The sequence below is a fragment of the Parasteatoda tepidariorum genome, chromosome 7 (genome assembly GCF_043381705.1).
Source record: "Parasteatoda tepidariorum isolate YZ-2023 chromosome 7, CAS_Ptep_4.0, whole genome shotgun sequence".
NCBI lineage: Eukaryota > Metazoa > Arthropoda > Arachnida > Araneae > Theridiidae > Parasteatoda > Parasteatoda tepidariorum.
This window is the reverse complement of record NC_092210.1, coordinates 25752717-25779053: the sequence shown is the minus strand read 5'-3', so window position 1 is coordinate 25779053 and position 26337 is coordinate 25752717. Positions and strand designations below refer to the sequence as shown.

The following is a 26337-nucleotide window of genomic DNA, read 5'->3' as shown; positions in this document are numbered from 1 at the left end:
TGTAATTATTTTGACACCAAGCCACTTGAATTTTAAACGAAACGAATTTATATTTAACAAAACTGTTTTCCTCACTGGTGTGCCGTGCTATCTCAGTGCATTCTGAGAATCCTCCAAGAAATTTTTTTTATCTGTTTTTAAAACCGCTTGCATTGCAAAAGGGGGTGACATAGAGATTATTGAACTCAAGAAAGTTTTTGAGGTTCAAGTTCTGATGATGACTCAGTAACTAATTTGCGAATCTTCTTTTTATTCAACTTAAGATTTTTTAATCAAATACTTTTATCAATAAAAACGGAGGAAAAATTATTCTAGTAACATTAAACGTTCTGTGTGTTAATGACTTGTCTTGTAAAATAAACCATAATTCTGATAAATAAAACTAAACTATCAGATATATATAAACCATTCATTTGGTAATTTTTCCGTTCATATGGTAGCGGTTCACCGGAAATTCTGGTTTTAGAAAATGTTATGGTTCTCATTACCACACATTTAGTAAAGTAAATTTAACTGAATAAATATTTTTCATGTCATGCTCTGAGGTATCGTGATAAAATTATCGAATTTTATTTTACATTATAAAATTATATTTTATTGTTAATTTTACGTAAGAGTTATTACCAAAGCACTACGGTAAAAACAATAGAGTTTTTTTGTGTTCCCACAGAGCCAGAAACATGACAAGTTTTAGTACGTTCTGGTAGTTTTGATCATATTTTTTTTTCTTAACGCGCATTTAGATTAACTTTTTTTGACGAAATTCGATCCCTCATCTAAGTTATGAAAGTGATTTTTCAAATGGGTCTAAATGTTTTCCCAAGAGTATTTTTCAGGAAACGTTTTTGTCAAAAGTTAAGGAAATTTCATAAGTTTTTTGCGTTCATATAATACAGTAGAGATGGGTAAGTAACATCTTTTGGTATCTGTTACAAACTGATATTGATACAACTAAGTATCAGTTACAATAACCTGAGTTCTTCAAATTGGCGGGGGTTTGGAAGCCATTTTTTGTGAAGAACACATAAACCTGTACATGTATTTATAAAAATAACTAAAATAAATAAATTCATCAAAGGATGCAACGGAATTCAAATATTCTGCCTTAACCAATCAGAGTTAAAACAAAACTAAACCCTTTGGCTCCGACAGATCTAGAATTTTTTTTTTTTTACTTATTTAAATACGCATACGTTAGGTAAGTACTTTATTTACGTAGCACTAGAACTGCACAAGGAGCTAACGGCGATGATCAAGGAAACTTCCCTGAGAAGGATCCGAACACATGCCATCACAATTCTGATCCTTTGCTGAAAGGACAGCTCCTCCGCCTTAGTAGTCTAACGGCCTGTTCACGAATTTGAGCACTTTACTCTAGAACAGTTTAACTAGGACCGATATCGCACAGCCTTGGTCTCTGCGCTGGCTGATTAATGTGGTCGTCCACCTGCTTACTGACTGAAGCCAATGATGCTTGACTTCGGTGTTCTACTGGGAACCGTGTCCTTGAGATCAGTCTACTACGCGATACATACATATCCAAGCTTGTATGTTCCATACAAAGAAAGGCTTCTGAACCCAATACAAGACACATAAATAGTATAGAGTGCACAAATTAGTGAAAGTAAGCACATAGATATGGATAGGTGGGATTTGAACCTAAAATTACAACGCTTCAGAACGTTTGGTGAGCATTTTCGGCCCTCGCAATTTTTTTTAATATTTGTTGCAGGGGCTGAGAGAGCCAGGCTGTAGGGTGTTGGGCCAATTTTCGAGAGATCGTGAGTTCGTTTCCAGTCGGCCGAAGACTTCCCGTGTACAAAATGGTGACTGGTGCACGCTAATGCTGTCGGGGTCACAAAGTTATCGAAGTTCCCATAGCAAATCAATACCTCAACTGGATCGAGATAGATCGTGTCCTGATTCAGGTACAAATAACGATGAGACAATGCGTCCCTCCTGTAGAACGGGATGTGAACTATCTCTTTTTCATCTGATCATCCTCAGGGATGTCTCCCAGACCGTCTCCAATAGCCCATTGATTAACTCTAGTGCGACGTAAGTAAAAGTAACCTAACGTACTATTTGCTTCAGTGCTCAGGTGAATATTATATAACTGCTCCAAAAATTTCGTTGATGATTAAATATTCGAATTTTGGTATGTTCGAACCAATTTCGGGAAATTTCTTCTGGTTTTATAAAAAAAGTTACTAAAAATTTATTCTGGTTTGATAAAAAAATAGCTTCTAATTTTACGATAATTAAGACACTTAATTACTGACCAATGTTCAAAAGACATCCAAAAGAATAAACATACCGCTCTTTCAGTGATTCTGTTACAGTGTTTTAAGAGTCTTATAATGGAATGCTATTTATGACTCTTTTACGGCGTCTTCCCTGGAGCGGAATCAATGCTTTGAATTTTCCACAACTCTTTGAATTTTGAAAAAAGAAAAAGAAGTCCGACTACGAGTCGGACAGCTATTACAGCTAGAGGTTGTGTCACGGATTCGGTAGTGTTTCTACAATTTTCATCGCCTAGAAATCCAACTAACCCCCGAATCCCACATTTGTTCCACTTGTTTTGCCGATGGAGAGTGCAATATACACTGTGCATGCTCCAAAACTTCTATAGAATGATCTCGGTATAGTATTATAGAATGATATTATAGATATTTTTTATACTCGGCATGATATTATAGACTGATCTCCATCTCTTCATATCTCCACCATGTTGCGTGTTTACATTTCGAAGAAGGGTAGCTCAATGGTTGGGGAATCGGACTCCAGTCCTGAGGGGATGGGGTTCGATCTTCGACTTTGCTAAGAACCACCGAGCACATGCTACTAAAATCTGTGGAATCAAAAGTCCCATGGTCGGTTGCTAATCAGTACCATGTGTATAGGGATCTGGAGAAAGTTTCTTTTGTTCATTTACGTCGCACTAGAGCTGCACAATGGGCTATTGGCGACGGTCTGGGAAACATCTCTGAGGATGATCCGAAGACATGCCATCACAATTTTGATCCTCTGCAGAGGGGATAGCACCTCCGCTTCGGTAGCCCGACGACCTGCACGCGAATTCGAGCACTTTACGGTGGAACAGTTGAACGAGGACCAATACCGCACACCCTCGGTCCCTACGCAGACTGATCCAAGTGGTCACCCACCCGCACACTGACCGTAGCCAGTGATGCTTGACTTCGGTGATCTGCTGGGAACCGAGTCCTTCCCTTTCAAATGTGACGTTAAAGTAGTTGTTTTTGTTTACAGGGATTAAACCTTGGAGCTAGTCTGAAGAAGTCCAAGACGTGCTAATAAAATCTGAAAGCTATTCTATATTACCAGGTAAATTAGGAACTCTGTGTCTATATATGTATTTAAATTTAATTTTATGATTAGCATTTTACAATATTAGCTTTATACTAACGTATCCATAATATCTTTAGGTAGGTAGTAGACTTTTAGAGCTGTGTATGAATTATTTATAAATTAAACAAATTATCTGTGAACCTGTGATTCTTAACACCTAATGACTAATGATTTTTTAATATAATAAGCTCAATATTCCCTGCTTAATAATTTATTAGTGACAACATAAGTGAAGTTTAGTTGAATATTAAATTTCATAAATTGTCACTGATTTTATTACCTAAAATTATTTTTATATTCAATTTCTTTAGAAGACCATGATAGGAAAATAGAAATAGGAAAGAAAGAGTTCTCTTTTTGCAAATAATTAGTTCACACACGCACAAACTTTTTATTTACTTAACTCACTAAAATATCATTTTGAAAAACAGAATGAACTGACAGTTCGTTATTCAATGTAAAATTTATTAGTAGATGGTAAGTTGCTATGATCAGCAACAAAACTTTTTACCCTATATTTTCATGTTGAGAAGTGCGTTTGTAAATTTTGAGAAAATCGCATTCGTGCAACCAACTGGCATGCTTGTTTGTGTTTTGAAAAGCTTTACACAGCTCACGTGATATCATTTCCAAAATAACAACTGTTATTTTCGTACAATGAAGCCCAGCTGTTTTCCCGATCGTCATAATTGGTGTTTGGAGACAACTGTTTCAGCTAGGTGTTGATTATTAACAGGTATGAACAATAACTATCACATTGCAATTTCCTAATTAATCAAACACGTTTGGATGACAGGGAGAAAGTTTCATAAATTCGCTCAGTTTAATATTAATCATATGAAATTAAATGTTCGATCATTAATTTTCTATCAATTAGCAAACATCGAAAATCAATGTAACTGTTATTTATTCGGGTTATCTATATTCATTCCTATTGCTGTTATGTATATCGCTGTTTACAAGTAAAAACTATCTCCAAGTGGAATATTATTACTTTATTACTTACATGTATGTGAATCCATATTTGTTAAGTGTAATCGGATTATGAAATAAATTACACAAAAATTAAAAATATCAATATATGTTTATTTACAAAATGCATACAAAGTACATACAAATACATTCAAACTTCTTCACTTTCATAAAAAATATCAAATACATTAAATATTAATCTCCTGCATTAGAAAAAATCATATAAAATAACTTTATTCAATGGCCACCATACTATTAAATGCTCAACAGCCCTCGAACTCTTTTGTGCTCAACACTTTTATTTTGTAGTAGACTTGTTTAGCATTGAACCAACTGTTGGAGTTATCAAAAACAAATGTATCTAAAAAGTCAGTGATAAAAATTAGTTTAAAATGCAAAGATTAAACAAAATGAATGAAATATTCTGAAAATGCAATTTTTTTTTTTGTTGTTGTTATTTATGAATTTACCAGGTATCCCAAAAATTACGCAAGATGTATTGAATTAATAATAAAATTTATATAATTCTAATACTATAAATTACAAGGTGTCCAAAATTTTGTAAAATGCAATAAAGAAAACGTAAAGGAAATAGAAATGAAAGATTTGCCAGTGTTTCTCTTAGGCAATTAGTATTCGTTCTCGCCAAGTTTTGACTGTTGGACTGATCGTAAAGACACGGTTGCCAATAGAACACCGAAGTCAAGCATCACTGGCTGAGGTCAGAAAGCGGGTGGGTGACCACTTTGATCAGTCTGCGTTGGGACCGAGGATGTGCTGTCGATTAAGAAGCCAATCAGGTTTGGCACACACGCGTGACGTCGCTTTCAGGTATCCATTTGAATTTGATTTAAACTAAATGGTTATTTTATTTCATAGCCGGAGTTGAACAGCTGACCCAATGCTGAGTTTACGATTCTCAATGTTCAACTCCTAACTCAGATGACAAGTGAACTCCTGGTTTAAGTATCAAGTATTCTGGTAAAACTAGAATTCGTGGAGAAAGTTTTGATGGAACTTACTTCCATTAGGGTTACATGAGAAAAAACCACGGAAACTTCCCACAGTTAGCATGATAGCAAGGGGATTCTAATCCATGATCTGTCTACCGCTGTGAACACTTCACGTCAGCACTTTGATCGGTGCTAGTCAGGTGCAGAATTCGTATCATCTAGCCACCGTTGAGATTCGAATCTCATTCACGTCTTTGGGAGGCGAATGCTCTATCTTTGTGTCACATGGTTGGGCTTCTCTTGTTTTCGAGTTGCAAATACCCAATTGTTCTAAAACTGAATAACACAAGTTGCCTGGTATTTTTTCACGCAAGAAAGATAGTTCGATTTAATTGACAAGCATTACTTCAATAATAAAGCTATTTCCTAATAATGAATTACATCTAAACTTGACTTCAATCATCAAATACGCCTATTCAAAATTAGTACTCAAGTTTTTTTTTTTTTAATTGAAATATAAATGTGCCGATTTTAAAATGTTTTTTTTTAAAATCATAATTTGAAATGAAATACTTACAAGTTCCAGCTTTATTACACCTGTAGACTTTTTTTTCTGGTTTATAATTCGTCTCAATCCTGTGAAGGGGAATGACATCAACTTGCTTAGATTCTTTGGATTCTGTATACTTCAACCCGAAGTAGATGTCCTGCTTGGAAGATTCAAATTCGAACTTGATAACAGATTTGGGATTGTCAACATAAACTGGAACTTCTACAGCAGAATGAGCGTTAACTGTTACAATTCGACCGTCAGGCTTTTTTCGTAATTCACTGAAATTTTTATTCAAGAAATATTTTTCTGGTATTATTCCAGCATGCTCAACCTATTTTATAGAAATAAGCGTTTGTTAATAAAATATGACGAAAGAGGTAATAATTATTGCATGCATACACATTCATGAAGTACGATAACTCCGCAAATAGTGTATATCTTTGCTTCAAGAAACTATAATCGAATACGTCATGAAAATGTTTTGTGTTACATAAAAATATCAGCATAATTCATATTCGCTTTCTAGCATACTAATGCAGCTTTATTATAGCTCTACAAAAAATATGTGTACATATCACCTTGAATAACTTTTAATCTGAATGGTTCTACAAGATGACATCAAAGATAATTAATTAGTGAATGCGATATTTTAAGTCACGAAATCAGACACACAAAAAGTCGCAATCGCAATCTATTAGTCACAATCTGGGAAATATGGTCCCCATGGTTTGGTCAGGATATCGCTCAAAATTTTGGATCTCTTAATGTTAATTTTATTTTGTGCGTATTTCACTATATTTCGAGAACTTTTTAACCGAATTGAAAAATTTTTGTACACAATTATAAAATTCGTTTATCCAAAGATAACTTCATGCAAAATATAACTTTTAGTAAATATTTATTTTTTGCTTCATTTAATAATGGTCGAAAAAATTTTGAATTGTAATGAAACAATTTTTTGCATTACTTTAAACAAGGCAAAATACAAAATTTGAGCAAAATCTGTCAAATAATTCATGAGAAATCGAATTTTAAATGTCGAAAATTTCCTGAATTTAATTTCTCCTCAATTACTCAACCAATTTTGCCTAAATTTTGTATTTTGCCATGTAAAATTATTTTCCTTAAAACGTTGAAAAAGCTGTTTACCTTACAATTCAAAATGTTTTCGACCATTATTAAATGAAATAATAAAAAGTAGTAAACATATTTTAAAAGTTACTTTTTTGAAGAGATTTATCTTCGGATAAACAAAAATTGTGTGCAAAAATGTTTCACTTCGGTCGAAAAGTTCTCGGGATATAGCGAATTACACAAAAACTAAAATTAACATTAAAGGGTTTAAGCTTTGGCGAGCTCTCCTAACCGAAATCTTAGGACCATATTTCCCAGAGTGCGACTACCCCTTAAATTTTGGGTGTCAAAAATTCAAATTCATCGAAAGAAAGGTATGTTTATTCAGAGAAAGTACGCTTTGGTGTTTAATTTCGTAACTTAAAATTTTATTTGCACAAAATAATTAGCATATTTCAGGACTCCCCCTGAAACCATTAAGATTTAGTCCTAGAACGTGAAGATCCCATCGATAGTTCAATAGTTATTCAGGGTGGCCCCCGTTTTTTTGGCGCATTGTACATATTTATCATAAACTTACTTTCAAAATTAAATATTCGAAATATTTTAATATTCATATAATGGCATTTATAAACATTGTTTTCTAAAAATAATATATGAATAGTATTTTTTTATAAATAAAAGGAGAGAATATCTAATCAAGCGGTTGTGCATGGCATGTTGAAGACGAAGCTTTAAAGCGTGGGTTTATTATCAAGCTGAATCAATTTTTGCTGAATCAATTTATAGATTTAATTGGATACCTGCAATCGTAGTTACGCACGTGTGTATAACCTGATTGACTGACCCACGTGTGACGTTGCTTGCAGGTATCCAATTAAGAGAAGACCCCTTCTTTCATTCACGCATGAATATTTATTATTACCCTGAGTAATATCCGTTTTTAGATAAGATCACTTCGTATTATTAAAAGAGACTTTGAAAGGAGAGTTTGATTTGAGAGGTGACTTTGATTTGAAAGGAGACTTTAGTTTAAAAGGAGACTTTGGTTTAAAAGGAGACTTTGGTTTATGTTCTAATCTACTTACAAAGGTATTGCAAAATGGGTTTCCATCTGGGTCTGTACGTGATCCTCCAAGGAATGCTGGTAAGACATCGTCTGGAATGATCTCCAGTAATTTTTCCTTCCAACCATCTGTAAGACATTTTAGCAATTAATAAACAACAAACTTTTGAAGATATAATATAAGATTCATAAATAGTAAATTGAATATTCAGATATTCTCCAGAATTATAACTAATCAATAGAGTATTAAAAAATTATTAGTTGAAGTTCAGAAAAACTTTTAACTTTTTCTATAAACAAGATTATTATGTCTAGTTTGCATTTTCACTCATTTTTACTAAAGCAGAATTTTCTGATGAGTAGACGTATTGTTTGCATGTCATATACTTTTGCAAGAGGGTAGAACTGTGGAATTTTTTGTTAGGTTGAATAAGTGGAATATAAATACTTCTCTTAAAATCTTTTGACTTTGCTGCATAAACTTGCACATAAGTGTTCCGTCGGGGGAGGGACATGTTCTTCTTTAAAAATTTGCCGAAATTTCAGAAGTTTTGTAAAGTTTATTTCATTTAATGAGCCGCAGAAAGTATATTTATTAGCAATATAAATATAACAAATTAGCAAATATATGAAAAATCTAAGAATGAACAAAAATTGTCTTTGCAAAATTTTTTGAGCAATTAATTGTTTAAAAATACCCTTAAAAATATGGAAATTTCCTTGAAATTCAAATGTAGTGAATCAGTCTTAACATTTTACAGGAAGTGATTTTAATTTAGAAATTTTACCATGGCCTTTTTTATTTTTAGGATTAAAAATAATCAAAATTCCGACTTGTTATGGTTTTATACTATGTCTTATGAATACATTAAAGAATTTGTTATGTTAAACGAAAAATTTTAATTATTGCAAAAATATTAAAAATTACTCTTATAGACAATTTTTTCTGTGTAGTGTGTAATATATATATATATATATATATATATATATATATATATATATATATATATATATATATATATATATATATATATATATATATATATATATATATATATATATATATATATATATATATATATATATATATATATATATATATATATATATATATATATATATATATATATATATATATATATATATATATATATATATATATATATATATATATATATATATATATATATATATATATATATATATATATATATATATATATATATATATATATATATATATATATATATATATATATATATATATATATATATATATATATATATATATATATATATATATATATATATATATATATATATATATATATATATATATATATATATATATATATATATATATATATATATATATATATATATATATATATATATATATATATATATATATATATATATATATATATATATATATATATATATATATATATATATATATATATATATATATATATATATATATATATATATATATATATATATATATATATATATATATATATATATATATATATATATATATATATATATATATATATATATATATATATATATATATATATATATATATATATATATATATATATATATATATATATATATATATATATATATATATATATATATATATATATATATATATATATATATATATATATATATATATATATATATATATATATATATATATATATATATATATATATATATATATATATATATATATATATATATATATATATATATATATATATATATATATATATATATATATATATATATATATATATATATATATATATATATATATATATATATATATATATATATATATATATATATATATATATATATATATATATATATATATATATATATATATATATATATATATATATATATATATATATATATATATATATATATATATATATATATATATATATATATATATATATATATATATATATATATATATATATATATATATATATATATATATATATATATATATATATATATATATATATATATATATATATATATATATATATATATATATATATATATATATATATATATATATATATATATATATATATATATATATATATATATATATATATATATATATATATATATATATATATATATATATATATATATATATATATATATATATATATATATATATATATATATATATATATATATATATATATATATATATATATATATATATATATATATATATATATATATATATATATATATATATATATATATATATATATATATATATATATATATATATATATATATATATATATATATATATATATATATATATATATATATATATATATATATATATATATATATATATATATNTAGTGCCGCGTTGTGGTGGCCCAAAATAGCGGACACTACACCGCCCTACATGACCCTACATAAGAAGACAGCTTCATGTCAATGGGTACCAGCTTGTTTGGGAAGTAAAAGTGTTCTGCGCGCAATGCTGACCGCATTGCCACAATCATGCCGTTGGTCCCGAAATCGTGGAGCCTGAACCTCCATGACCCCCCTGGCCCACATGAAGCGTTTTGGGAATGCTTTACTATTAAATGAACTAATAGCCAAATGAAAAGCAAGCTATATGTGTTTATCACACCATGCAACATGAATTTATGATGTATGTCAGAAATTATTCTTTTATTTACTTGCTTTTATTTACTTGCTATAAAATGTGATGCAAACAATTATTATTGATTATATGAATTATATTATTGTAGTTGATAAAAAAAACGTTTATAAAAATGCGTCACATTTTTTTTTAAAAATCAAATGTTTTGAAACTTTTTTTTTAAAATTTTTATTATTCTTATGAATTTCGACTTTATAATTTTTTTTCTTTGCACTTTAATCGTTGTACTCCAAACAAATTATTCTAAATATGTATTAAGTTCTGAAAAATAATGCTAACTATATAGTTATGAAATAGGCCAGGAGCACCGTAATAGCAAAATATTTATCATTTAGCTTATCATTTCACATGTTCATATTTAATGCAAGTATGCGGAATAGTGATAAATGTAACTTATATATAAAAAAGACTATTATTTGGTACACTTAATAGATTAAATGTTTTTTATCTATGAAAAGTACATAAACATAAGCATACCTGTTCCATAGACATGAATTTTGCTCAAAATGGATCCAGACAGCATCCTTTGTACTACGCTAAATACCATCGTGAAATAAACAGAAGCTGAAAATAGAACACAAATGATTTCAGTTTAAAGGCTATTTTTAACACAGATACTTATCTTTTATTTCTATAGCTCTTTAAGAATTGATTTAACAGTGATTTTCAACCTGATTATTTAGCATAATATTTTCTACATTAAATCAACTATCAAGTTGTATTATAACATAACGTGTTTTAAAAAAATAACGAATGATCTAAAAAATCAAGAAAAAATAGAAAGCGATAAAAATTGCTGCGTTCTGTTTAACAAAATCAATTAATTCATTTTATCAAATTTAGAAACTATTTCAAACAGATGGTGCAAACGCAATATGCAATACAAAAATATACTTTAACACAATGCTTTTTCTCTCATTACAACTTAAATATGTACTATGCGCAAGATAAAAAACGGACCACCCTGAATATCTTTTGATCTAATGATTCGATCTTCATGTTCTAGGACTCAGTCTTAATGGCTTGAGAAGGTGACCTCAAATATGCTAATTAAATAGTGCAGATGATATTTAAAGTTACGAAATCAGATATACGGACGTACTCTTAGAATAATAAATTCTTAGAATAATAAATTAGAATAATTCATATGATAATATATTCGAATAATTCTTAGAATATAAAATTGGTTTAGCCAAAGATAATTCCAAGCGAAAAAATAAGTTTTAGTAATTATTTATTTTTAATTATTTAATTTGATGACAGTCAAAAGCATTTTGAGTCGTAGGGTATATAATTTTTGCATCATTTTAAAGAATATATAATTTACATGGCAAAATACAAAATTTCAGCAAAATTGGTCGAATTGTTTCTGAGAAATTGGAATGACATGTATAAAAATAATTGCAAAACCCGTTTCTGTGTGCAGATAAGTTGCAAATCGTAAAATACGCTAAATTGATCCCCTTTATATGGGAGAAAGGATTTAAAGCGGAATTAAACTAAAAAATAACATTAAACACAAATAGAACTTAAACATTAATACAAACAAAAATATCATTTATATAAACAAAAAATAACATTAAACACAAAAGAAACTTACCATTTACTATGTATACTGATTTTAAGATCTCAGGGAAATTATCTTGAAATATGGATAGACCTTGTAAGTAATATTCAATAGCTGAAAGGAAAGACAAAAACGTGGTTAATGATTTTTTGATATTTTTTCACCGACCTTAAATTATTTTGTTACAATTGATTTGAATACCCTAAATTCATATACCGCTCTATAGTTGCAGAAGTTGAAGATGCAACTAAAATACAAATTACAGTCAATTCGCTATAACTTGAAGTACGATAACTCGAATATTACTATAACTCGATTTTTTTATGAGGTCCCGACTCTTTTATCTTCATTTTCATGTTAATTATTCTCGATTACTCGAATTTTACTCCCTTTAACTCGATTTTTTTTGGATCTTTTAAAGCAAGAAAAAAAAAACCCAGGAGCTGAAATCTTGCCTCTTCCTTTGCAAAACACGCACAATGTCTTTCGCATTCTTCATGGAGAAGCTAAAGCTGTCCCTCTTGAAGTATGTAAACAGTGATCAAATGAAACGTTACCAAATTTACTTCAAGGATACAGTTAAAATGATGTTTTCAATACTGATGAAATGGGTTTATTTTTTAAATGTCTTCCAAATAAGACTATGTTTAAGGATTAAAACTGCTCAGGGGGTAAAATGAGCTAGAAACGTTTGATTGTCCTAGTTGAAGGAAATGCGTCTGGGACAGAGAAATTGCCCTTACTTGTTATCGGAAAATACCGACATCCCCGATGTTTCAGGAATGTAAAAACGTATCCTTTGGATTACAAGTTTAACAAAAAGTTTTGGATGACATCAGTTTTATTTGAAAACTACGTAAGAAAATTGGATCGGAAATTCTTCGCTAAAAAAGAAAAGTGATACTCTTTATGGATAAATGCGCAGCGCATAGTGATCTACCTATTTTGAAAGCAGCAAACTTGCAGTTTCTCCCGCCAAACACAACAGCAAAGTTGCAGCCGATGGACCAGGGTGTCATAAAGGGCTTCAAACAGTCTTATCGTAAATGGCTTGTCAGAAAAATGATCTTAAATATTGTAAGCATTTAGAAAGTTTGTAATTAATAAGCATTAATTGAATAATCCGACAATATTTTGAAAGTCCAAAACTAACGGTAAGTCGAACTTCCGATATGTCGAAGTTTTTCGTCAGTCCTATCAGATTCGAGTTATCGCGTATTCACTGTATTATTCGTGTTAATTAAATCATAATTTGTTTTCCCAAACTAGTAACTAAACAAAAAATAAATCTTGTCCCCTAGGAAATCAGAAAAATGATAATTTAAACCTATTTAAATCTTTTTATGAACTTAATAATCGAATAAGTTTTGATGGTATATTCCTGCTGAACCAACAATAATTATTATTAAACCATCATGGAAATACATTATCGTACCATTATGGGCCATTGCGAATATCTATCATAGTATCTTAAATGTAATATTAATATTATATATATATAGATATATGTATAGATAATGATGTAATATAAATGTAATTTAAAGTAAATGTTGGAACGATCATGAACCGCCATCATCCCAATGTAGGAATTCGGAATAATTTATGATGATCCAACATAAAAAAAAAAACAAATTGTTTTGATGGTATATTCCAAAGAATATACAAGAATTCCGGAAATGTATAGTTGAAACCATCATGGACCATCACGAATCATTATGGATTGCTGATCCATGAGAATCAAATTTTTCTCGATGGTTAACCATCATAGTATTAGTGATGAAAGTTAGTTGGCTTATCAAAACTCATGAGTGCGTAATGGAAAATGTTTAATGATGGCGACCATCAAATGATTTTGATCCAGCATTAATCGCACTGAAGCCAATATGGACCAGCAAAATGTTTAGATGGAACCAAAAATAAAATTTTGACTTTGGCTTCTCCCTTGAAGTGAGCCTATGCTACGGAGGAATTTTAACTCTTTTTTGACGGAAATTGCTAACGCTTGCTAATAGCTGCCTTTGAGTCTCTTTCACGGGGACGTACCCAGGGTCGGATATTCTTACTGTTCTGTATAAATCCATGAAATTTCCGAATTATGAACATGTTCTACAATAAAGTACAGAAAAGTAGATAAAATACCTTTGTTTTTTATTCACATACTTTGCACAAGTATTTTCTTTCTGAAGTGAGAGTGTTTCATGTTGGTCCGTATACGTGACAATCGGCACGAAAAGGTTAAACATTACGATTTAGACAAGTGAGGTATTGTTATGTTTTTTTCCTATGTATGTTTTACCCTGATTCTAATGAGACTAGTGGCACAGAACACGAGAAACAATTCAGAATATGGGAAAAAATTAGACAATTTAGTTTAAGTGTGGCCTCTTTCTGATCTTCTCAATAAATTCAAGATGGCAGCTACGTCTCACGTTATGGGAGAAAGCAAACTTAGTTTTCTATTTTGGGCCCAAATTTAATTTTTAAAAGCAACTTGCAACTTTCCCTTAACTATTCTAATATTCAACTACTTAGAAGATTTTATAGTATATCTTTTTAATTGTGTAAATAAATAGAAATATTCGCTTAGCTTTTATTAAATAATTTAAATTTTATTTGCATCTGTAGTAGAATTGTTAGAATTTATAGAATTTCCATTTTCCATATACTTATCTATTCTAAAGTTTTGCAAAAATTAAAAGTTCCATCATATGTAGATGTTATTTTTATTACGACATATTATAAAGTTCTAAAGAAAATTATTTGAAGTCCAATTGGTAAACATTTCCCCCCTATCTCTTATTTTATTTTATGACCGTTGTTGAACAGCGGACCCAATTTTGAGTTTACGACTACCAATGCTCCACTCTGTAAGAAAACCTCGAAAACATCCCATGGTTAGCTCAACAGCAAAGGGACTCTAACCCATGATCCGTTTACCACAGAGGATATTTTACGTCAGCACTGTGGTTGGTGCGAATCCCAGCCATTGGTGGGATCGAACAAGTGTCACTTCATTGGGAGACAAATGCTTTGTCCCTTTATTCCCCACAGCTCCCTATCTGTTATTGGAAAAATGCGCAATCTAAAAATTAAAGAGCTATTGTCATAATTCTCATCACTTCATATATTTGTTGTTGAGTTTTGCCTTTACAAATGTTCGATGGCAATCTAATTCCATTGAACTGTGATGGATCAGGGGATAGAGCTTCCGCCTTCCAACGAGGTGAACCGGGTTCGTATCCCAGCGACAGCTGGCTTTTACAAATTCCGCATCCGGCTTGCTGATGTGAAAGTTTTCAGTGGTAGGCGGATTATGGGTTAGAGTACTCTTGTCATCTGGCTAGCCGTGAAAGGTTCTCGTGGTCTTCCTCTCAATGGAAAGCAAATGCTGGTCAGTTCCCTCCAAAAATCCTCCACGAAGGTAAATTTCTCCCAATACTTGATCCAGGAGTTCCCTTGTCTTCTGTATTGGGTTTAAAATTACAAGGCTACCGAGTCAAAAATTAGTAGTCGTAAACTCAAATTTGGGTCGACTGTTCAACGACGGTTATAAAACAAAATAAAATCTAATTCTATTAAGTTAAACACTGTATATAATTTTAAATATTTGCATTCCTAATTCTTAGAGTTTACCTTGATTACACTGATAAATAAGAATTACACGTAATCCCGGTAATTTTATTTTAAATTGTCTAAACAATACCTTCGGATAGTTTAAAATAAAAGTACCGGGAAACAACGCAGTTCAAAACTGCGCAATAAAATTGTGGAATGTGCGTTTTTAATCTCCAAATTAATTTACCTCTCATAAATTCTAAATCTATTTTTTAAATGATATTTCTAATAGGAAAAATAATACATGTGAGAATAGGAAATATTTGCATAGAAGAAAAACAAGGAAATCACAAAAAACAATACCTCATTTATAATTTGATGTCATTTTGATAAGATGAGAATATCCAATGTCATTGAATAGACAATATGGACATCGATTTATCTTGCTCAAAAACTCATCTTTATTTTGCATAGTTGGTATGAATTTAAAAACAAAATGCATTGAATAATGTTAAATTATTTATTGAAAACCATCATGCTATATTGAACTCTTAATGGTATGAGGCAAACCTTTATTAACTTTTACAAACGCAATGAAAATTTATGCTTTGATAAATTATAAAGCTCTTATGATAAATACTATGACTAATAACTGATATATTATCGAAGGCATATAATCGTCAAATCTTGTTAACGACATTAGTACCATTTTTCAATAACCATGGGTGGTTTTCCTCTCCATGTAACGCAAATGCGCGTTAGCTCCATCAAAAAGTCCTTCATGAAGGTAAATTTCCCCGATTACTTAATACAAGAGTTCCTTTGTCTTCCGGATTGAGTTCAAAATTACAAGGTTACGAAGTTCAACATTAGTAGTCGTAAGCCCAAAATTGGGTCGACTGTTCAATGACGGTTATGAATAAATAGCGAAGTAATAAAGAAAAAAATAAGGAAGAAACAATAAAGAAATAAGAAAGGTTGAAAAGAGGGGCAATATTATGATAGGTTGAATGCAAAAGTATTCCACATAAAATGAGTTTCGAAGGTCTTTAAATGCAAATTCACGCTCTTTTACTACAGATAAATTGGAATCACCCTATAGGGTCAGTATAAATTAATTTTCTTAGTTTAAAATAATTTGTTCATCAGTATACATTAATTAAATAAAAAACTGCACTTTTTTTAATTAAAAAAAAAAGCTGAAAAAAGCAGTTGAATGTTATATCTCCATAATATATTTTAAGTATCATGCATTTTCTGCTATATCTCTAGAAAACCATTTATTCAAATCAAACAATATTTTACATGTCTCAAGACATTTATGTCTGTCTCAAGATGTTTATCAAATTTTCACCAATCTTTTTTTTTTAGTAATAATTAATATTTTTTGTAAATTTTTTTAAAATAATAATCGAAAAAAGTGAAAATTGTTATGCGTTAAAATTTCTAAATTTTTTTTTTTTTAAGTTAACATTTTCGAGGGAACAATCTAAAGTTTTAACAAAATCAGCTCAATATTTTCTGCATTATAAAAATGCAAAAGTACAATTATTTCTCATGAATTACATAAAATGAATTCGTAATAAAAATAACGTCTAGTGTCCTAAANAAAAGTTAAAATTGTTATGCGTTAAAATTTCTAATTTTTTTTTTTTTTGAAGTTAACATTTTCGAGGGAACAATCTAAAGTTTTAACAAAATCAGCTCAATATTTTCTGCATTATAAAAATGCAAAAGTACAATTATTTCTCATGAATTACATAAAATGAATTCGTAATAAAAATAACGTCTAGTGTCCTAAATTTTCTAAAAAATTTCAGCCCAAATCACTAAGACCTTATTCGTCCGAGTGCGACTAACTACTCCCTTTATAAAGATTATTAAAACCTTCAACCATTAAATTAAATTAAATTATAATTAAATCAAAAGTAGAGCAAGCTATATGTTTATCTTTTGTTTTATTTTCTTTTAAATGATAATCTGATATTACTGTTATGCATATTTTATCACTTCTTCATTGTCTGTACTTCCTCATGGGTTAGATATAAAATAATTCAAAATTCATATTCATCATTTTTAAATAAATTATAAGACTAACTATTAAGACTGTTTTATTATTTTTTCTATAAATGATGTTTTAAAGTCTTTTCTGTTGTTTCTCAATGTTTAAATTTTAGGTCATTTTTGAAATTTCATTTTCCGTATGAATTTGACTCAATCTCCTCATTGCGAAATTTCCCTACTTTGTAAAAAGTTTCAGCTGTTGTATCAGAAAGAAATTATATCAATAAATTTTCGAAACTTCCAACTCAAAATAAGGAAAGAGAAACCAAGAAAAACAAAAATCCATTTCAGTGTTTATAAATTAAGGGTAAAAGATTACGTAAATACATAAGTCCCAATAATTTTCGACAATAAATTAAGTAGATTACATCTCTTTTTTCTCTTGGCCGTATTTTAGCTTATTCTTAAGGACAATGTTTTGATTCTTATTTGATTTGTTTCTTCTGTTACGTATTCATTTTCCTGCATAAAACAAAATTATTCCTTGAGTGAATCATCAAATGATTCTTACTTACTTACATTATATTAGATTTTATCACAAAAGTTACGTAATCATGCAAGCGTTTACGTATTTTATAGTCAAGGAAATTTACGTTATGATGTAGAGTATGTTTGAAGCATAAACAAGTATTTCGATTTCTCCAATTTGTTTTTAAATTTTACTTTTCAATTTTTAATGCTTCTTAACCACTTGAGCTGGCAAAAGAAAATCACTGACGCATGTACCAGAATGATTCAGTATAATTCGCTGGGAGGCGTTGTGCGATGCCTCAGAGAAATCGGAAAAAGATTTAACCTTTCTAAACTAATTAATTGTTAGCCTAGAACTTTTTATAGTTATTTGAATGGAAGATGGGACACCGGTTGATTATAAAATTATACAAATATGAATATTAAATTTATTTATTTATTAATTATCATGCAACGTGTGATAGCTTTCAAAACAGTCTGGGACATGCAATGGTACAAGGCATTTCTTACATTCCCATACAGTTTCACTTCGCCTTTTGTGTTTGGTACACACTCTACACCTTCGCTGTGGATTCTTTTTGGCATTTGTGGGTGGAATTTTTCTCGGGAAATGTTCCCATTGCTTTGCCTCAAAACGATTGGGTGTGCTTCTAACAGACATCATTCCGCGTTTTTTATAATCGGGAATACACACAGCCTGTAATAGTTGCTTTGCCACTATCTTCAATTTCACAACCTTCATTTATGTATTCTTCTCGTCATCAGAAAAAATTCTTCGTCGGTTTCGGAATGGAAAAATTATTTCATCAAAGTCACGATCACTACCATCGTGTTTTCTTTTTCTATTTGTCGAAATGATGTCGTTAACGTCACTTTTGCTTTCCATTTTAGAATGTGGGATAAATATTTATAACTGTTCGCTATGCAGTGCACTGATGATCTGTACTATGACAAAAATTCCACCTGACGTGCCACGCATGTCGTTTTTGTTTCTGTAACAATTCCATGATGGCGTAAATACCACGTCGTCGGCGATTTTGTGACAAAAGCATTATGACGTGCGTGGCATGTCTTTCCAGGGCAAGTGGTTAATAAATCAACACTAGACCCTACCCGATTCTATACTAGAACCTTGAAATATAGGATTCAATATAAAATTGGCGTCCCCTTAGTTTGGAGATAATTTTCGTTCAGTTTTGCTGAAATCCCATTTCTGGTTACTATGATATACTTAGCGGTCTTTGCTTTAAATGACGTCATCTTCAGGTTACTGCAGCTTTTGTTTACCTTTATGATAGTAGTTCTTGGTTTATTTACATATATATTCGTTTATTTGAAAATCCAAAAGGAGAGGGGTCCCTGATTGTAAACTATTGCCACATATAGATAAATCAGGGCTCAAATGGTTCTGCCTATATTTAATTTGGAAATTCGTAGAACATCATTAATAAAGGGCAATAATTTTTTTAAATAAGTGCTTATATATTTTTACTTTAAAAAAATGAATGTTTATCAAAAAGAAAAAAAAACATTAAAATACAACATTCTTTTCTCTATTACGTGGTTTAGATTTCTTCTCCCAAAATATGTATGTTTTTTTTAGAAGTCAACAATGAAGGATAAAATCCTGTTAAATAGTTAATATTTTTTTTTATCCAACAATATGAATGTTTTTATCTTTTTAAATACTTTTGGTTCATACTTTTTTCTCTAAACAACACCAGGTATATATTTTAAATTCAGAAATGAAGGATAACATCCTTACCCTTAAATGAGGGTTTGTACCTTTTTCCAAAAAAAAATATGAATGTTTATTTTTTTTTTTTTAAGAAAACATTAAAATTTAGCAACTTTCCCATATTATATATTTCATATATTGCTTACATATTTTAGACACCAACAAGACATCACCCTAATAGATTGTTCAAAGCATCAACAATTAAAAATGTCTTTATTAGTTTATTTACCTGATCATCTATTTCTATTACGTACATGGAAAAAAAGATTCTGGGAAAATTACCAAACTGTATAGTAATGACATTTCTCGCTAAACAAACAAACTAAATTCTGGTTAATAAAACCGAAATTCTGGTTTACAAAATTATAGTCCTTATTACCCCACATTTAGTAAAAATACAAAATTAAAAATAAACTTAACTGAATAAATAGTTTTTAAGCCATGGTTTAAGAAGGCTATTTTAACCACATTTATCAAATTTATCACAATTTATAAAACCATATATTATTATTAATTTTTTTAAAAATTTTATTATATTCTGATAGTCTTGACTATACTTTTTTCTCAGTGTAAAATCACTTTTAATAATTAAATTATAAAATGAAAAGTTTGCTGTTTATAATATTAGACAACAAAAACTTGTTTGTAACTTAAAATTTAGAAAAACCATTCTATTTACTCGAAAGTCCAAGCTTGGAAATAATAAATTTCTACTTTACACCAATATCTTTTTATGTGAAGCACTTAATGTGATTTTATTGTATCACAATTCAATTCAAATACACTTCTTGACTGTATAGCTATACCTATACTGAGAAAAAAAAAGTAATGTCTGAATTACCAGAATATGAAACAATTCACCGTGCTTATGATTATGAAGGAACACTTAAGAGCTCTGTAATTTTTACCGCAGTGCTTTGGTAATGATTTTGGTAAAATTAATAATAAAATATGATTTTATAATATGTTATAAAATTCGGTAAATGTGTTAAAATTTAGTAACTTTATGATTCCTTTGAGTATAGCATAAAATCCAACAAGAACTATAAATCCAAATAACCAAAACAAAGACTATAAATTAAAAAAACAGAGTTCCTGGTAATCTTTTACCATATGAAAGGAAAAATTACCAAATGAATGGTTTAAATATAGTATATATTTTCGCTTTTGTTAGCAGAATTATGCTTTTTCTTCCCAGAAATGTCATTACCAGACAGTACGGTAATTTTACCAGAATTCTTTTCACCGTTTAACAGTGATCATATAGTGATTGATCCTTTTAAGCAAATATGTGCAATATTTGAATGTATTCACGAACAAAAATTATTAAGGATAGGTAAAGGACATTGTAACAATCATTTATTGTACAGGAATGTATGGGCACAAGTGGTGGGGTGGGGTTGCAATCATAAGAAATAAGGGACGAACGGAAAGACAAAGTGTTTATTGAAAGTGTCGTTGACAAGTGTAATGCTTACAATAACTGCCAAAAGATGCCAGGTACTTCACGCACACGTGCAGCAACTTCGGATATTCGAGCAACGAGATCCTTATCTGAGTCAAGTGAAGTCGCAAAAACAAGATTCTTCAGATGTCCCCATAAAAGGAAATCAAGGCTCTATAAATTGGGAGATTGGGGTGTCCAAGGGATTGGTCCACCATGCCCATTCCATCGCGCCACGAATGTGGCACCCATGTGCTCCACAAATGTGTGCGCACATCGGTGCTGAAGTGTGCAGGCCCCCCATCATGCTGAAACCACATGCGGTTATGAATGGCGATAGGAACATCCTGCAGTACTTCTGGTAACACTTGTTCCAGAAAAATATGATAACATTTGCCATTAAGTCGCGTTGGTAGTAAGTATGGGTCAATAAAAAAGTTGTTGACAATACCAGCCCACACATTCACACAGAATCGTTGTTGATACGCATGTGGTCGCGTTGCGTGTGGATTCTCGGTTGTCCACACAAGGGAATTGTGTGCATTAAAGACACTGCACTGTGTAAACGTCGCCTCATCTGTAAATAGCACATGAGCTATGGAGCCCGGCAGGAGCGCATATTGCTGTACCACACAGTGGCAAAAGTTCAGGTTGAGAATGTCGGATTCAAAGCTTCTACTCGATGATATGGGAAGGAGTGTAAGCGATTTTTGATTAACATTATACAAATGGTCTAATGATTCACGCCTACGTGATGAGCAACAGCTCATGTACTTGACTCGGGTCTATCAGCCACAACGTTCGAGATGCTTTCCTTCAGACTTGTACTGTGCACAGCTCTTCTTCGACAAGTTTCATGTTTTGTGACGTGGAACGATTCTGTTTCACGAAGTTGACGATGTAAACGCTGAAAATTTCTGTGATCCGGCATTCGTCGTTCAGGAAACTGTGCGTTATACATTCTTAGCACTGCACTGCCGTTTCCGTCTGCACGGCCGTACATGTAATGCATGCCTGCTTCTTCGGCATGAGTAAAGTCTCCCATTGTTGACGTCAGCACAATTGCGATTGGTTCTTTCCCCTACTGAGACGCATCAGGTTGAACGAAGGCTAGACATCTGCTTCCATCTGCTGCAACCAACTGACAACTCCGTTCATCTTTTATTTTATATCCCTTGTTTTCGCCTCACCGCGTCACCTGCACCCATACTATACAGTAAATGATTGTTACAGTATCCTGTATCTACTCTTAAAGTTTGTACCATGAATTCGGGACCACCCTGTATAACAGTTCTATCAGTCATAAATACAATACAACATATTTAAGTAAATGGCTCTTTCCCCTGCTGAGACGCATCATGTTGAACGAAGGCTAGATAACTGCTGCCCTCTACCGGCAACGCAACCAACTGACAACTCCATTCATCTTTTATTTTATATCCCCTGTTTTCGCCTCACCGCGTCACTTGCACCCATACTATACAGTAAATGATTGTTGCAGTATTCTGTATCTACTCTTAAAGTTTGTAGCATGAATTCGGGACTACCCTGTATAATCCATCAGTCATAAATACAATACGACATATTTAAGTAAATCATTCGTGAAGTAATTTTCAACTTACATTTTTTATGAGTTGCTTTGGCTAGCGTCATGTGCTCCAGGTTATAGATATAAACACATTTTGATACAACTTTTCCTGTCTAATGAATAAGAAAAAATAAAATAAACAATACTGATCAAAAAGTTGAGATTAATTTACTAAACTTAAAAGAGAACACTGACCTAAATCTATTTGCTGGCTTTGTACTAATATATATAATGTATGNAGTGCTATCTAATATTGTATTAACATAGCCAAAGCAAAATATATCAATATACAGTTATACAGTTTACTACCGATATTACTATAAAAACGAGCAATTTTTCACTGTCTAGTTGTCTAGTTTTGTCACATGGTAATGAGCATACAAGGTATCAAAAAAAGTTTGGAAAGGGTCAAATACCTCGAGAATTATGCAGTGGATCAAAAAAGTGAAAACACACACATTCAATATTTTTTTAAAAGCTATGCAATAATACCAAACTCGATATTCCTCCACCATCCCCTGGAGATTGGTTGGAAATTAACTTTGAAATGAATATCTATTTTTTTAATGCAGATTTGGATTTTTCCTAAAAAGTCGAATTTTTTGTACCACTAAAAAGTTTTTAAATTTTTGAATGCGTTTATCGTAACCTTTTTTTTTGTTAATTCAACGGATATTTTTGGAAATTGACCGTTATAATGGAGACGTTTATAATGGAAACCTTTTCCAAACTTGTTTATTCCGGGTAAATAACCTTTTCAGCGTTCTCGCTATCATTCAAAGATATCATGTACTTAAAATATTCGCATCAGGTATGAATTCTTCACTGTCTCATGATGACAATATATATAAAATCAAGAGCTGTCAAGAAATTACCAGAAACAGAGTTTGCAATAAATGTCCGAAAATTTGTTTTCTTTCGCTAATATCGCACGAAGAAAAATAATTTCTGGTGTAATTACCATTCTGTACGGTAACGACATTTCTCGCTAAAAATCATAATTCTGGACAATAAAATCAATTTTCACGACATTCAAACCATTTATTTGTTATTTTTTCGTTCATATGGTAACGGTTTACAGGTTGTTCCAATTTAAATTTTAGTTTTGACTGTTTGCGCCTAAAGTAAAAAATACATAACTGAAAAATGAATTTTTTCGAATGCTTTTATGCCATGTTCATAAGAGTCACGACGAAAATTACAAATTTTTACCTCAGTTATATCACATATTTATTTTTTGTTCACATATTATAAAATAATATTTTATTGTCAATTTTACCTAAATCATTAACTAACAGCCTTCGGTAAAAATTACCAAGATTTTTTGGAGTTCCCGTACGATAGAAATACGATAAATTTCTTTAGATTCTGGTAGTTTTGGCCTAACTTTTTTTCTTAGTGCAATGCGTGTTCATTTTACCAGATTTCGGAAGGGAACCTTTAGGTGCAGCAATAAATGGTCGAAATACAATTTTTTCTTGTTCAGGTAAGAAATACCGCCTTTTCCACAATTAATTGTTACTTTTATTGTGATTTTAGACAGTGAACACCAAAACTTGTTTTAATCGTTTGAAATCGAGAGTATACCCTCCCCGATCTTTTCTTGATAGCTACTTATTATAGCGTCATGAGACATTGAACTAATAGTAACAGGAACATAAGGATATTTCTTACAAAACTCTTAAATGACTTAAGATGATGATGATCACATTCGAACACTCCGACTTGAATATTTTCTTTTTCTGGCTTTGAAATACAAACGCTTCCCAAACGAAGTCTTTGAGAACGAGATAACTAATACCATTTACTAAGCAGAGTGTTCCGTGAAGACAACCCTTAATCTGTATAGTTAGAATTCGGATCAATAAAGAAAAATATATTTGTAAAGGAGTCGCAAATTAATATTTGATCGAGGAAAGAAATCTACAGAAAAAAAAAAATTAAGAAAATGTGATAAACAACAAATCAGACTTGATTAAGGGAGGAAAAAGAGGTATGATCGAAGAAACTCAAATGTAAGCATGCATTGTAGAAAATTCCGGATCACATTACGGAGCATACATAAAGTGCAGGCACTTTGGGTGTATCATCCGTAAAATCCATTTTTACCGTAAATAATATACTGTCATTTTTAAAGTAGTATTTATTTATTTAGAGTCATTCAATGATTTTTCAGTAATTATTACTGCAAATATTACTGTACATCAGATTTTAGTTCCGTTAAAAAGTACGGGCGTCCTGAGTGACGGTACATTTTACCGTAATTTGAGCCGAAGTTTTTTACAGTGCTGTTACAGGCGTTTTTACACGTTCTATGTTCCAAAATTTTTCGAAAATGCTCATTTGATATTAAGAAAAGCTTAAAAAGTCCATGGTTCATTTTAGGTAGAAATAGGATTCAACTCTTAACCTTTACAAAATTGCAATAAATTTGCATGATAATACAATTTAACAACATTATTATGGTTAGTACTGGTAATGTCAATTAATAAACTTACCTTTGTCGATATTCGTTTCATTTCTTCAACATCTCCTTGTATCACCTGCATACAGAACTTAAGAACATCGTGTGCATTGGCACTCCTAAAAAGTCCTAGAAGAAAAAGAAGAATATTTAAAATCGAACAAACAACAGCTAAATAAAATCATTCAAAAGTTCATCCATCCTTCTTTAATCGATATATATATATATACACAAAAATTAACAGGAAAAACATGAATAAAATAAAAAACTAACTGGTAGAGAAACAAGAATGGTAAAAGCAAATAGTCGTTGTCAAGACACATCTATTGCTATAAATGCGATATTTCTGAATAAAGAATAATTATCCTAAGATAAAAATTATTCTTTATATGTGTCGATATCGCAAAAAACCTTATGTTGTAAAAAATCATGAAATAAAAGAAAAATGTAAAAGGAAATCAAACTTACCGGCGTGAATTAAAACGCGGTTTAGGTTTAAAAGTACAATAATAAAACAGTTAACAAAAATCGCGAAGATGTAAAATATTGCTTATAGCTTGAATCGAATATAATAAAATTAAAAAAAAAACATTTGATCGAAGAAGAAGAAAAAAATGTTTAGGTAAAATATTAGTGCTGCCATCTATGAGAAACAATTAGTAAAAAGGTAATAAAATTGAAATAATAATAAAAATGTTTAACGGATTGAATAAATTAGCAGTCTTAAAAAAA

General features: G+C 30.2%; 1 protein-coding gene and 1 long non-coding RNA gene across 5 annotated transcripts in view; one reads left to right on the top strand and one right to left on the bottom strand.

Moving 5' to 3' along the window:
• The first annotated feature begins 3256 nt into the window (after positions 1-3256).
• Positions 3257-26337, top strand: part of LOC139426001 (uncharacterized) — a 60913-nt gene continuing 37832 nt past the window's right edge. Inside the window, exon 1 of the long non-coding RNA XR_011637233.1 lies at positions 3257-3348. This is a non-coding gene — a long non-coding RNA (uncharacterized lncRNA). The remainder of the gene's footprint in view (positions 3349-26337) is intronic.
• The window catches only part of LOC107438705 (SEC14-like protein 2), a 78483-nt gene continuing 56583 nt past the window's right edge, over positions 4438-26337 (bottom strand). For all 4 annotated transcript variants that reach the window (XM_043049352.2, XM_071183205.1, XM_043049351.2 and 1 more), the window contains 7 exons: positions 25640-25734; positions 23176-23254; positions 12315-12395; positions 11192-11278; positions 8013-8119; positions 5875-6181; positions 4438-4705 (listed from right to left, as the gene is read on the bottom strand). In XM_043049352.2, coding sequence (XP_042905286.1) covers positions 4608-4705; positions 5875-6181; positions 8013-8119; positions 11192-11278; positions 12315-12395; positions 23176-23254; positions 25640-25734 — 854 coding nt within the window. In that variant the 3' untranslated portion in view covers positions 4438-4607. The remainder of the gene's footprint in view (positions 4706-5874; positions 6182-8012; positions 8120-11191; positions 11279-12314; positions 12396-23175; positions 23255-25639; positions 25735-26337) is intronic.